Source organism: Notothenia rossii (genome assembly GCF_949606895.1).
Source record: "Notothenia rossii genome assembly, chromosome: 4".
NCBI classification, from domain to species: domain Eukaryota; kingdom Metazoa; phylum Chordata; class Actinopteri; order Perciformes; family Nototheniidae; genus Notothenia; species Notothenia rossii.
In genome coordinates, this window is record NC_136902.1 from 59,208,855 (window position 1) to 59,222,829 (window position 13,975).

At 38.2% G+C, this 13,975-nt stretch overlaps 1 protein-coding gene across 1 annotated transcript in view; it reads left to right on the plus strand.

The window, feature by feature from the left end:
• The window catches only part of nlk2 (nemo-like kinase, type 2), a 54,433-nt gene that overhangs the window by 13,603 nt on the left and 26,855 nt on the right, over window positions 1-13,975 (plus strand). Inside the window, exons 3-6 of the mRNA XM_079679558.1 lie at window positions 326-381; window positions 1,054-1,160; window positions 1,362-1,447; window positions 2,758-2,967. Of these exons, the coding sequence (XP_079535684.1) occupies window positions 326-381; window positions 1,054-1,160; window positions 1,362-1,447; window positions 2,758-2,967 (459 nt within the window). The remainder of the gene's footprint in view (window positions 1-325; window positions 382-1,053; window positions 1,161-1,361; window positions 1,448-2,757; window positions 2,968-13,975) is intronic.

A 13,975-nucleotide genomic window follows, 5' to 3' on the forward strand; every position in this document is an offset into this window, starting at 1 on the left:
CCCCTTTCATTCATATAAACATTTCTCAGTGGCATGCAAAGCCAAACTGGAGTACAAAAAGACCTGGATCATCTGGGGACCCGGGCGAGTTTGCACACTTGGAGCCCAGTGATGTCATGTTACTGACAAACCATTTAGTATACAGCCTTTTGGCGACTATGAAAATTTGCTTCAACTCACAGCTAACTTTCAGGATTGATTCTCTTGATGAATAGCGTTAGCCTTGTTAGCATGACGACTGAAAAGCAGATGTCTTTGGATGTCTCGGTCTCACACCTGGTATCAACGTGAAAACAACATATATTGGCTTTCCCTTTTTCTTCAGGTTCTCTCTGCTTTGGACATATTACAACCTCCTCACATTGACTACTTTGAAGAAATGTATCCTTCACCAATGATTCATTCAAAGAGGGTTTTGTGTTGATACCTGTTTCCAGACACCATGGGTTATCTTCGGGAAATTGGACAGCTCTGTAGTACCTGTCAAACTTCTAACAATCATAAACATTAAACAAAACATGTCCATTTCAATAGCAGTTTTCAGTTGTTTTTGAAGTTGGACAATAAAAAAGACATTTTGTGTATTGCAAAATTGCCCAAACTCTAGTAAATTGATGAGTGCATTAAATGTATGAGTTAATTGAGCCTAGTGCATTGATGACTTAAAGCAAACATTTATATAATATATAAATACATAAAAAATACATATTGTAATTTTTGGGTTGAACAGAGGACTGGTTTGTATTGTAGCAATATATTCTTATACCTTGTGGAGATCGAGAATGGCTTAAAATGTTAAATATTTGCCTCAAGTACAATTGATATCCAAGATTGAAATATTCTAAGGGCAAGGAGGCCAGATCAGCTGTCACGAGAACACTAAACTGTCCTTAAAGTAGGTATAGTTGGAAACAGGAGCCCTGCTGATTCTGAGGCTTAACTTGAACTTTAAGATATTGAGTATGGCTTTAGAACACAGAGTTTCTCAGTGAGATTTGCTGTTTGTGCTGTTGGATGTGTTTCTGTTTCCCCCCTTAATTTCCCACTGGTTAGCTATGTGGTGACTGAACTGATGCAAAGTGACCTCCATAAGATCATCGTATCACCACAGCCTCTGAGCTCGGACCACGCCAAAGTGTTTCTTTATCAGATTCTACGAGGTAGGTTCTCAGCTACTTTTCTTTGAAATCCTCTTTCCTGCCATTGTTCACTTTATTCAAGTTCAGTGTTTTGGTTTCTTTCAAAGTAAGTTGGAAAAGATAAAAGCAGCTGGTTGAAATTCAAAGTATTGCAAATCTATAGCATGTCTGGTGTAATATTCTCTCCTGTTGTCTCTTCCTCCTGCACCGTACCATCACCAGGACTTAAATACCTTCATTCTGCTGGCATTCTACACCGAGACATCAAACCTGGCAACCTCCTGGTCAACAGCAACTGTGTGCTCAAGGTGCATAAAACAGGCTTTAATTGGCCATCCTTCTTTAAAACCCTCCTGTTGTCTTTGTTCCCCCCTCCCTTACTTTGGTGTTTGCGGTCAAATTTGACCGGTCCTGTTTTAACTGCTATTACATTAACACAAAAACCATTAATCATCACCAAATGTCATTTAACACCCTTTCAAATTGTAAATATTGGTATACATGAAAAACTGCAGTAAATATACAAAGAATAGACACTGAACATGTATTGCGTGTGCCAGGTGTGATCCATGTGGGGGGATGGGCACATAAAGTGTGTGTGTGTGTGTGTGTGTGTGTGTGTGTGTGTGTGTGTGTGTGTGTGTGTGTGTGTGTGTGTGTGTGTGTGTGTGTGTGTGTGTGTGTGTGTGTGTGTGTGTGTGTGTGTGTGTGTGTGTGTGTGTGTGTGTGTGTGTGTGTGTGTGTGTGTGTGTGTGTGTGTGTGTGTGTGTGTGTGTGTGTGTCGGAAGGTTACTAATTCCTTTTCTTTATGGCGGGGGAACACCATGGGTGTTACAAAGTTGACTAGATCATCCAAAATGCAATGAAAGTGGTGATCAGCCATTGTATATGTTCATATGTCTACTGTGAAGGATATCATAAAGCCTTAATGCAATCGAATGGGAAACAAAACAGTTATGATTGATGAAAGTAGTAAATCGGTCAGATTTGACCCGAAGACAACAGGCGGGTTAAGTCAACTGAACATGTCAGAGAGACTCAGAATCAATCTCCAAACTGGGGACAATAAGACAGAAACTCATCAGAGAGAGTTTTATTTCTGCTCCATTGTCATTTTACAAGCTGTTCTTGATAGTGTAGTCTTATTACTGCATTGTATTTTGTTGTAACATTCATAGACACAATGCATCACAGAGTAATGTAATGAACAATAGTTGTATCTGTGTTAACTTCATCAACCAAAACTGATGACAAATAATAGTTGTTTTCTTATGTTGGCTGTTAAGTACAGTATGTACCTTGGGCTATAGGTCTGTACTTAGGGGCTATATGAAGAACATTGGAAACCTCTATAACTACAGAGTTTTTTCAATACCTTTTTCACAGTGTCAATAAGTTGTTAACTTTACAGGCTTTAGGAAGATTCAAGTTATTAAAGGACCATTTGACATGCATTGTACGTGTTCTTTTCTTCAAGGCCGATCTGGGGAAAACTCAGGCAAAACAAATGGTTTTAAAATGCATTGTTGAAATAATCAAACACTCACAGACTAATGAATCAAGTGGAAAAAGTCAAATATGGGACAGGTGTAGTAACCTATGAACGACTGCTCTCCAGATCTGTGATTTTGGCCTGGCCCGGGTGGAGGAGTCGGACGAGTCCCGACACATGACTCAGGAAGTGGTGACGCAGTACTACCGGGCTCCTGAGATCCTTATGGGGAGCCGCCATTACTCCAACTCCATCGATATCTGGTCTGTGGGCTGCATCTTCGCTGAGCTGCTGGGGAGACGCATCCTCTTCCAAGCCCAGAGTCCCATCCAGCAGGTAACGGATCATCATCCATCCTTAGGGGTTTCTTTGATGCTTGATTTACATAGTGAATTTAATTAGGGCCTGAGCACGAAGTGTGCGAAGACCTATTGTAATGCGTAGGATTATTATTATAATTCTTCATATTCTGGGGACCTGTTTTTGAGGGGGTTACGACACTATTCATGTAGCGACATTTGGCAACGCCGCCAGGACGGGTGAAACATTTTTATTTTAATTTGTTTTACTTTTTTTTATAGATTTTTTCACAAGGTACAATTACACACAACAAATATTACATTTCAGAGAGAACAGTGCCTGTACGGAGACGATCTACATAGTTATCAAATATTGCTTGGTTTTTTATGACTCATTTGTTATGTACCTTAACCATTTTCCCCAGCCCTTAAGAAATTTGTCTTCCATTACTTTCAACTTGTATGTGATTTTCTCCATTATTAGGATATCACCAATAATATTAACCCATTGTCTGTAGCTTGGTGTTTCTGCCTTTAGCCAGTTTTTAGTGATAGCCTTCTTTCCAGCAGCTAGGAGGATTTTGATCTGGTATTGATTTCCGACATGTACAGATCCTTCCATATGTCCCAGGTATAATACCAAACAGGTTCGAGGGATTCTATATCCTAATACCTTGCATATAACAGAGTGTACACAGTCCCAGAAAGGTTGAATCTTACTGCAGCTCCAAAACACATGTGTATGGTAAGGTTCCTGATGTTTACAAAGTCTCCAGCATGATTGTTGAGTGTTTGTTTGTTTACTAGTGATTTTGGGTGTGTAAAAGAAACGAATTTGGTTTTTCCACAGAAATTCTCTCCATCCGTGTGACTGTGTAGTGGTCTGGTGCATTTTGCACATATCACACCACATCTCATCTGAGATCCTTTCGTTTAGTTCTTTTTCCCATTTAGTTTTTACATAGTGTTGAATCTTTTTTGGCTTCCATCAAGCACGAATACAGGGTTGACACAACTTTGGGAACATCATCATGGTAAGCTCGTGCAATAATCTTTACAATAGGTTGTATGTCATCTTAATTTTTCTTAACCTTTTTTGTATAGTAGTCCCTCATTTGCATATATCTGAATAAATCTTTGTTCTCTAGGTCAAAGAGGTTTCTCAGATCTTGAAAGCTTCTCATTTCTCCCTTCTGGATAACCGTGCATATGGCTGTTAAACCCTGTTCTGTCCATTGCTTGAATCTACAGTCATAGCTTCCTGGTTTGAATCCTTTGTCATAGGCTATCCAGTCTAATAGTCCAAGTTCCCTTCCCAATTTCAATTGTTTAATAATAGAATACCATGTTCTAGTGTAAATGTTGTTATTGGGTCTAGGTCTCCCTTTTCTTTAATATGGGGAGGTATTTCTCTTTGCCCTATGAGTGGTTGAAGTGGGGACTCATATGTAAGTATTTTGATGTCTTTCCAAGCGGGCTATATAATCGGAGTTGCACCAGTAAATGAGAGGACGTAGTTGTGCTGGATGATAATATTCCTTTAAGTTTGGAAGTGCCAGCCCCCCTCTTTCTTTAGGCAATTGCAGTGTGGTATATCTTATCCTAGGACTTTTACCCCCCCATAGGAATCTTGATATAAGCTTATCCCAGCTTTGGAACTGAATCTGCGGTATATTTATCGGCAAGGATTGAAATAAATACAACAAGCGTGGTAAAATGTTTATTTTCACTGTATTTATCCTGTCAATAAAACTCATCGGGTAAGTTGACCATTTTTCGAAATCTTTCCTTATATCTTTGTCAATACATTCATAGTTGCTTTGGTACAGCTTTGCTACATTTTTGGTTATGTTTATTCCTAAGTATTTAATTGATTTAGCTTCCCAGTTTAAATTAAATTATTTTAGTTTTTGATTTGGAGCGCAGTTAAACATAAGGATTTGAGTTTTAGATTTCTTTAATTTGTTACCTGAATATTCACCAAATTGTTCCATAATTTGCATTAGCTTTTTAAAGGAGCTTACTGGATCTTTCAGCATGATCATGATGTCATCTGCGAAAAGGCTAATAACATGTTTTTGTTGACTAATTTTATTCCTGAAATAGCATTTTCCTGTCTGATCATTTGGGCTAATGGTTCTATATAGAGAGCAAACAGGGTAGGGCTGAGACAGCAGCCCTGTCTAGTTCCTCTTTCCAATTTAAATCTGTCTGTTAGTGAGCCATTAATTTTAACTTGAGCTGTTGGTTTGTTATAAATAGACTTAATGCATTTAATTGTTTTCTTACTGAATCCAAATTTCTCTAATGTTAGATATAAAAATTCCCAATTGACCCTGTCAAATGCTTTTTCCGCATCGAGACTAATCAGTGCTGCTGGTATTTTATTTTGTTGTATTCTATGTATGATGTGTAACGTTCTTCTGATATTATCATGCGTCTGTCTGCCTGAAACAAAGCCTGTTTGGTCCTCATCTATGAGGTCTGGTACTATTGTTTGTAGCCTGTTTGATAGTATCGTAGTGTAGAGCTTGTAATCAACATTAAGAATTGAGATTGGTCTATCATTTTGGCAAAATTCTTTATCTTTTAGTGGTTTGGGGATAACTGTAATAATTGCTTCTTTCCATGAGGGGAGAGTATCCTCTTTTGACATGATCCAATTAAAGGCACCTAGTAGCAGTGGAGACAGTTATTTTTCTAGTTTTTTGTACCACTCAGATGGGAATCCATCACTACCTGGAGCTTTGTTTGTTTTCAGTTTTCCGATTGCCTTATGGATTTCATCTACAGTTATCTTTGCTGTTATACGTTCATTTTGAACTTTGCCTATAGAGGGCAGATCCAGTGAGTCTAGGAATGACTTTGTACGCATATGATTTGTTGGAGACGTTTGCATGTAAAGATCTTTGTAATAATCTCTAAAAATATTTTCAATTTCTTTGGGTTCATATTTAGGTTGATTTGTTTTAGGGTCATGTAGTTTGTTTACTGTGATTGCTGCCTGTTGCTTTCGTAAACGTCTTGCCAACAACTTTGTAGATTTGGGGCCTAATTCATAATCATTTTGTTTAAGATATCTTGCTTTTATCTCCATATCCTGATGTAGTAAGTTGTTGATTTGGTTTCTCACCTCTTTGATTTGTGTTTGTGTATTTATATCACTTTTTTCTTTATGTTTTTGTTCTAATTGTTTCAGGTCGGCTGTGAGATTATTATATTGAGTTTCTTTTACTTTTTTGGGGTTACTTGTAATAGAAATCAATTTTCCTCGTATTACTGCTTTTAATGCATCCCATAATATGGCTGGGTCTGTGTTGTCGTTAATGTTTTCCTCTAAGTATTTCTGTATTTCATCTTGGATTTGTTCAACAACCAATTTGTTATTCAATATGCCCACGTTCAATCTCCATAATGTCTCTCCGTCTGCACCCCAGTTTAATATTCAAGTAGATTGCACAATGATCAGACACGTCAGCCACTCCAATTTGACAGTCCTGTATTTTATCCCTATTTTCCTTCTGCATAAAAAAGTAATCAATCCGTGAGTATACTGAGTGTACTGCCGAGTAATAGCTGAAATCCTTTTTTTTTGGATTAAGGTCCCTCCATACATCAAAGAATCCTCTTTCTTCCCAATTGTTTTTCACCAGCTTTGTAATAGGTTTTTTAATTCTCTTGCAGTTTGTTGTGTCCAGATCATAATCCATTATCGGATTGAGATCTCCCCCACTTATACATATTCCCTCTGTTTCTACTGCAATCAGATCAAGCAAGGCCCCAAAGAAATACTTATCACTCTCAGGTTGTGCATATACTGTATGTTCACCAATGTTACTTTTTAGTTTTGTCAATTGTCCCTTTCACAATAATATATCGTCCCTCTCTATCTTTTATTTCTTTTTGGTACTCAAATTTGACTGCATTAGAAACAAAAATTGCTACTCCTCTTTTACGTGCGTTAGAGTGGGAGCTGTAAAAGGTGTTTTTGAATCCAAATTGTTTTAATTTTTCATGTTCCGTCTGTGAAAGGTGGGTTTCTTGTAGGAAAGTAATCTGTGACTTTTCTTTTTTGATTTTCGTTATAATTTTTGCTCTTTTTATCGGATTTCCCAAACCATTAACGTTAAGGGACATAAGCTTAATTCCGTCTTGTTTGTTAGTCATAGGTTGATTTTGATTCAGTCATTTTGTAGTGTCTCCCACTCAGGTTAACAGTGATATAACTATTGGCACTTAACAACATTGAAAACAAGAAAACATTTCTAAATGTAACTATAGACAGAAAAGGCGACCTCCAAATAGAGGTGTCAACAACCCTCAAATGTTGACTCACCTCTTGTTCTGCGGGGGAAAGTCTTCCATATGGGAAGGCCCCCCAGCTAGTAGTAGGATAAAACCCAAATTGAGTTAAACTGCCCATACTAGGCTTATACAATAACATAGGCAGCTATGTTTCATTCCCTTTTTAAGCCAACATGCCAGATATCAATATGTATTCCTGTCACTTCTCATTTCAAAACTAACAGTTCTTAATGTTTTTGATTAACATTACAAGGATATATTCTTATCTTTTTCCATTATGCGTCAGGCTGAAGAAGAAGACTTTCATTCTGCGTTGTTTTCTTAATGTTCGAATTCTCGCAGCAGTCCTCTCGCCCGTTTCCTGTCTGCGTGGTTCTGTTGTTTCCGACGCGTGTCCAAGTCTCGATCCCCGTGGACTTGAGCCCGCCGCGGCCAGCGGAGCCTCTCGTAGCGGTGGTGTCTTCCACTTCATATCCTCTTCCCCGCATATCGCTGGCTGCTTCCTCTGCGCTGTTATATGTCTTCATTCCATTAGCCCAGTGAGTACGCATCTTATTTAGAGGTGTCTGAAAACGGATGCCTTCTCCCTTCAAGATCTTCTTAACGCCCGCGTATGCCTTTGCGTTGGAGCAGTATCCTCACGGTGTAGTCGTGGTCGAAATATATCCTATTGTCTCCGAGTTTGACAGTTTTCTTTTCCCAAGCCCTCTTCAAGACCATCTCTTTTACATGGAACTGCAGAAAGTTCAGGATGATCGACCTCGGAGGTTGTCGCGATTTTGGTTTCGGTGCCAGGGCTCTGTGGGCTCGTTGAATCTGGAGATCTGTCTCTAATGACAGCTCGTCCCGCAGCCATTTATCCACAAACACCGCCACCGTGTCACTTTTCAGCTCTGCATCTTCTGGTATGCCGTATATTCTCAAATTGTTCCGTCTGGATCTCGATTCGAAATCATCCAGCTTTTCAGTCATAAACTTGTGTTCTTTTATTATTTCCTGCATATCGCTTTTTGCCTCGGTACTCCAGAGCTCAAACTCCTCCGTGCGATTCACAACAGCGTCTATTTTATCATTTTGCTGTCCAACTTCTGTGTGTATTTTTTACCAGTTTCTGGTTAATGTCTTCTTTGAATTCTGTCAGCTCGTTTTTTATTTGAGTGGCGATGTCCTCCTTAAAGATGGTCAAGTCGGTTTTCAGCTCGCTCCGCATGGCTACGATTTGCTTGCTAATGCTGTCCAGATTAGCTTGTGGTTTAGCCATTGCTGTGCTAGCTTCTGTAGTTAGCCTGTCCTTTTCTTTGTTAATATTAGTTTTTTCTTTACCTTGACGGTTCTCGCTTTTCTTATTCCTTGCTTTTGTTGACCCTCCGCTCATTATCAACTGTCCAGGATGTTTTATATGTTTTAATTTTCGAGTTAGGCGGAGTTTATTCTGTTGGCATAAGGGAGCTCACTGTTCAAGCGACCATGCTGCTCAGCTGTCCGCAGGAAGTCCCCGGGTGAAACATTTTACATTCCGGAGTCGATGGGGAAAACATTTCCAACATGCTCTCTAGCGCCACCTGTGAAAATTCTATTTTACGAAAAATGTACATAGTCGCAGCGTTAGTCTGACGGACCTGAAATTTGGCACACTTATCCGGGTGGAGCAGCTCTACATATAGCGTATCTCGAATCTCCTCCTACTTAAATTTCAATTTTTCAATTTTCAACACCAAACTTGGTGTACAACATCAGTGGAGGGTCAGACACATTACCGTAGAAAATGAGCACGAGGTGTGGAAAAATGTGTCCGACATCAATCGAAACGTATTAGCAAAAAGGTGTGGCCTAGACATAAATGCTCACAATTCATCCGAAATGTATCCGAATATCACAGATTTCGGTGGATAGGTTCAATCTGTCTTGGGGAATAGGTGCAAAAAAGCATGTTCATTTTGGACAATAGGGGGTGCCAAAAACACAACAAATGTATGCCTCAAGAACGGATGGATGAAATAAATATATTTTGTCATAGACATGCTGGCAGGATGAGTATAAACTGAGATTTAAAGTGTCGCAACCAATGATGAATGAACTTTTTCCAGACTGTACCAAAAAATCGTATGTTTTTGTATACCAGCTCAGTAGCGCCCCCTATTGTGCGATAGTCACATATAGTTTCTCCAAACTACCCGAATCTTGCCACAGACATTCCTCATGGAATTGCGGACATATTTCAAAATGGCTTCCAATAGCCCCGTCCCCCAGAAAGTTGGCCATTTTGAAAAAAACTGCGCTATTCATGCTTTTTCCTCCTAGGGAAAAGATCGGAAAAATTCCAGTCCAGAACAAGTTCAGCCCATATCCAATAGCATGCTAAATTGCGAATAAAATAGTTGCTAGCTCAATCGGGGCGGACGTAAGCTAACAGAGAATGTACATTTTTTGACGATTTACATGTCGCAAATGACTCCAAACTACTGGCATATAGTTTTCCCGATATTCACGCTGTATAGACATTGCTATTATGATGGCACACATATTTCAAATGGCTTTTCATTAGCCCCGCCCCCCAGAAAAATGGCCATTTTGAAAAATCTGCATTATTCATGCAGTTTAAGCACATTTTTGCACACTTCTCCTACGGAAATGATTGGAACAATTCCAGTCGAGGACAAGTTCAGCCCATATCCAATGTCGTGCTAAACTGTGAATAAAATAGCTGCTAGCTCAATCGGGCGGACGCAAGCTAACAGAGAATATACAATTTTTTGCGATTTATATGTCGCAAATGACTCCAAAGTACTCTCATACAGATGTAGCGGTTCATTTCAGACAGTTTGAAACGCGAGGGCCGTGATTGGTACGTCATCTGCCCTCGCTCAAGGGAAAACCTCCAGCTTGACTTGAGACCGCCCCCGTATTAGATAAATGTAATTTATAATGAAGCCAGCTGCAATGGATCATTGATCCACCAGAGGGTGCAGTGGGGTTCCACACTGGAGCTCATGTGAAATAAAGTCAGATACGGTACGCTGGATGTACAGCGGAACTTTGTTAAGATCCATATGTCACGGATATCATACTCTGTGCTAAATAAGAGACATGTAATCATTTACAAAACATCACCATGTTGTTATTTAACAAAATAATGTTGTTTAGTCGGAAAAAACGAATGGGAGGAAATGCAGCCCGGCTCTCGATTTTTAATCCTAATTTAATCATCATCTTCACCACGATCATTTATGTTTATGTTCACCGAATTGACATGAAATCACTGACACATATGAATATACTGTATTCAACTTCATAAAAAAACTATTAATGTGCCTAAACTCAGTAATTCACTAAAAATATTTATATTTTAATGGAGCCTCGTCGGCAGATCAGGATCCCAACGCGCAGCGGAGGGATATTGGTCTGCATGACGGGTGTTATTTTCCCCATAAGGAACAAGTCGCTGCAAATTATCCCGCTTATTACATAGCCACAGTCTTAACAAAGTAACGACATGACTCCCAATATTAATTTAAATGCTTTTATGGATTTAGAAAATGTTTTTATTGATTTAAAAAATAGTTGTATGGATTGATTTAAATTGACATGCATCCGCTAAGAAAAATAGTCCGTTGTTACCATTTTTTAAACAGTGTGAATGAAACGGCAGCTCTCTCCCCCCTCCCCCCCTGATCTTTCTTCTCCAGCAACTAAATTAACTTTAGGTTACTCTGAGTGACCATAGGCTGTATGTGACAAGCTTACAGTTAGTGACGTAACAACACCATAAAAGCTGGTGGGTTGAAAGCAATACGGGAGGTACAAATAACTACAATAATTGTGATTTATTTATTGTGGCTTTTATGTTTTTAGGTATAAAATGTTATGTAATTCAGGCTTATAGTTCATCCTTCTCTAAAAGCCTTCAACAATGACAATATTCATAGTAATTTAATAAATCCTTCCAACACACATTGTAAAAAATAGCCTACTGTAAGTTAAGAAATCATTCCAATATGTACATCTTCGGATGTAACAACAATAACATTATAAATAGTAACATAGCTGAACATGATATTGCACATTTAGCTTTGAGTGTTACTGACCTGAGATGTTTTTATTACATGAATTAAGGTGACTGAGGCTTTTTAACATACAGGGATGCAAACTCATCAGGTATGAAAAAGGTGACAAGGATCCGAGCCCCCGGCTCCCCCACCCCACGGAATATCGGCTTTAAAATAAGGAATAACAGAGGATTTTAGCAGTCAGAACAACTAAAGCAGCAGTGTTAATAATAACAGAAACGCCAAAGAGTCACATCTAATAGAAATATATAAAAGCATTTATTTTAATTGTGTAGCAGTCAGTTTATAATTTTGGCAGCACTGTTGAGCATTTTGAAAATGTATTTTCATGCCTCTGTGCAAGGCTTAGTCTTTCTATCTTTATAGCCACATGGTGTAAAGTAACTAAGTTCATAAACTCAACAAGTATTATACTTGGGCACAATTTTGAGATACTTGTACTTTATTTAAGTATTTCAATGTTTTGCTACTTTGTTCTTCTACTCCACTACAGTTCAGAGGTACATGGTGTACTTCTACTCCACTACATGTATTTAATACCTTTAGTTACTTTACAGATGTGGATGAATGATGTGAAATATAATCAAGTGTTAAATCAGACTTTAGTTCCACCTGGAGTAAATCCACAAGCTACCCTGCAGTATACAAAGTCATTCAAACTAGCTGCACCTTTACCAGCTTTGAGAACACTTTCATGATCAATCATTATAAAACATATCATATCTATTATTCTGAAATGGACCAATCTGCACAATGACTACTTTTACTGTCGCTACTTTCACTATATTTTGATGAGAATACTTTTCTACTTTCACTTGAGGAACATTTTGAATGCAGGACTTTTACTGTAACAGAGTATTCCTACACTCTGGTACTTCTACTTTTACTCAAGTACAAGATCTGAGTACTTCTACTTTTAGTCTACAAGATCTGTGTGCTTCTACTTTTACTCAAGTACAAGACCTGAGTGCTTCTACTTTTATTCTAGTACAAGACCTGAGTGCTTCTACTATATATATATATATATATGTCCTGATGAATGATTTCACCAGCTGTTACTCTCATGTGCGAGGCGGAAAATAATTTCTATATATATATATATATATATATATATATATATATATATATATATATATTCTCGCGTCCAGGAGAGAAGCTTTAAAATGAGACTAAATGGAGCCTCTGAAAAGATTCAAATGGGATACTTTAATTAAAAAAGGCGCGGTAGTGTTACAGACAGAATATTGTTCCGGCAGAAAACAGCTGTGATCTGGTTCTCCTGAGCAAGAAGAAGACAGCGGATCTCTCCTCCGGCGCTGCTATATATATCCTCTGCTGGCTCCTCCCCGCCAGCCGGCTCACCTCGTCTCCAATGTCCGTTATTGCATTTAAACAGAGGATAGGTTCTTTTCACATTCAATATATGCTTAACACGCCGTTTCTCCTCATATTCTCTTTCATCACTTTTCATTTAACACATTCTAAACGCTGTAATCAATACTCTAAACAATACTTCTCGGCTCGTTTGGTTGCCGGTCATTCCGGATGTTGTCACATGCTACTCTCGTCTGTAAACAATAATGTATTCAAATAAACTGTACTTTCATTTAATATTCAACATGGTAGTATCTCGACATCTATCGTTGTAGTGTTAAATCAGTAGGTTTCGGTTTTCACCACACCAAGTCATTTCGCTCCTCAATTCACCTCTTTAGGAAATCGTATATTAGCCACATGCTACATGCTAACCGTAGATGAAGGATTTTCAGAATAAAAGCTTAACTGCTTGTGCACAAGAATTTCTGGTTTTTCAGTATAAAAGAGCGTTTGAACTGACGGTATGTTTAAGCTACATTATACCATCAAAACATTGATTTTAATTTCTAACAGTCCCTCCTTACACACCTAAAAGGTGTGTATAATACTGAAATCAATGAGTTCTTCATCTGAACTTTGCATATTACATATCTCATATTAACAAACATACAATCAAATGGAATGGTTTCACAGCCGGCTTTACAAAAATACAAAATAAATTCTTGTCTGTGTTCAAACCTAAAAGTTTTCCCTTGTGCATAACTTCTAGTGTTTACATTCAATATCATTCTTCAAAATAGCAGCAATGGCTTGGTATCAGAACATTTCTTCCTCCCTCCTTTCACAGAAACCATTCTCATACCACGCTCAGTGTTAAGGCACTTGTTTTTACAAAGTGAAAAGAAACAAACCATTTTAGAATAGCAATGATTTATACAACATGAAATCTACCATATTAGAATAGTATAAAATAATAAAGTCAAATAAAATGGACTATCTTAGAATAGTGTAAAATTAATTGGAATAATAAAAATATACTATCTTGGAATAGTATGAAGTAAATTGAAATGGATTCACTCCATTTTAATTTTGCTCACTTCTTCACATGATATCATTTAAAGAATCACATCGGCTGGACATTCATTGATCAATCTCATCTCCGAACATCCATATCATTTAAACTAACTCATCATTGTCATCCACATCTGTATACGGGGTGGGTCGTCTTGTTCTGCTAGCATTTGTAACTGTCTCCTCCTGAGAAATTTACCCTCCCTCCTTTCATACCATTTAAGGTATGAAAGTAATATGTTCTCTAGAAGGGGCCGTTGTGCGTTCTACTCTGGGGTACGGCAT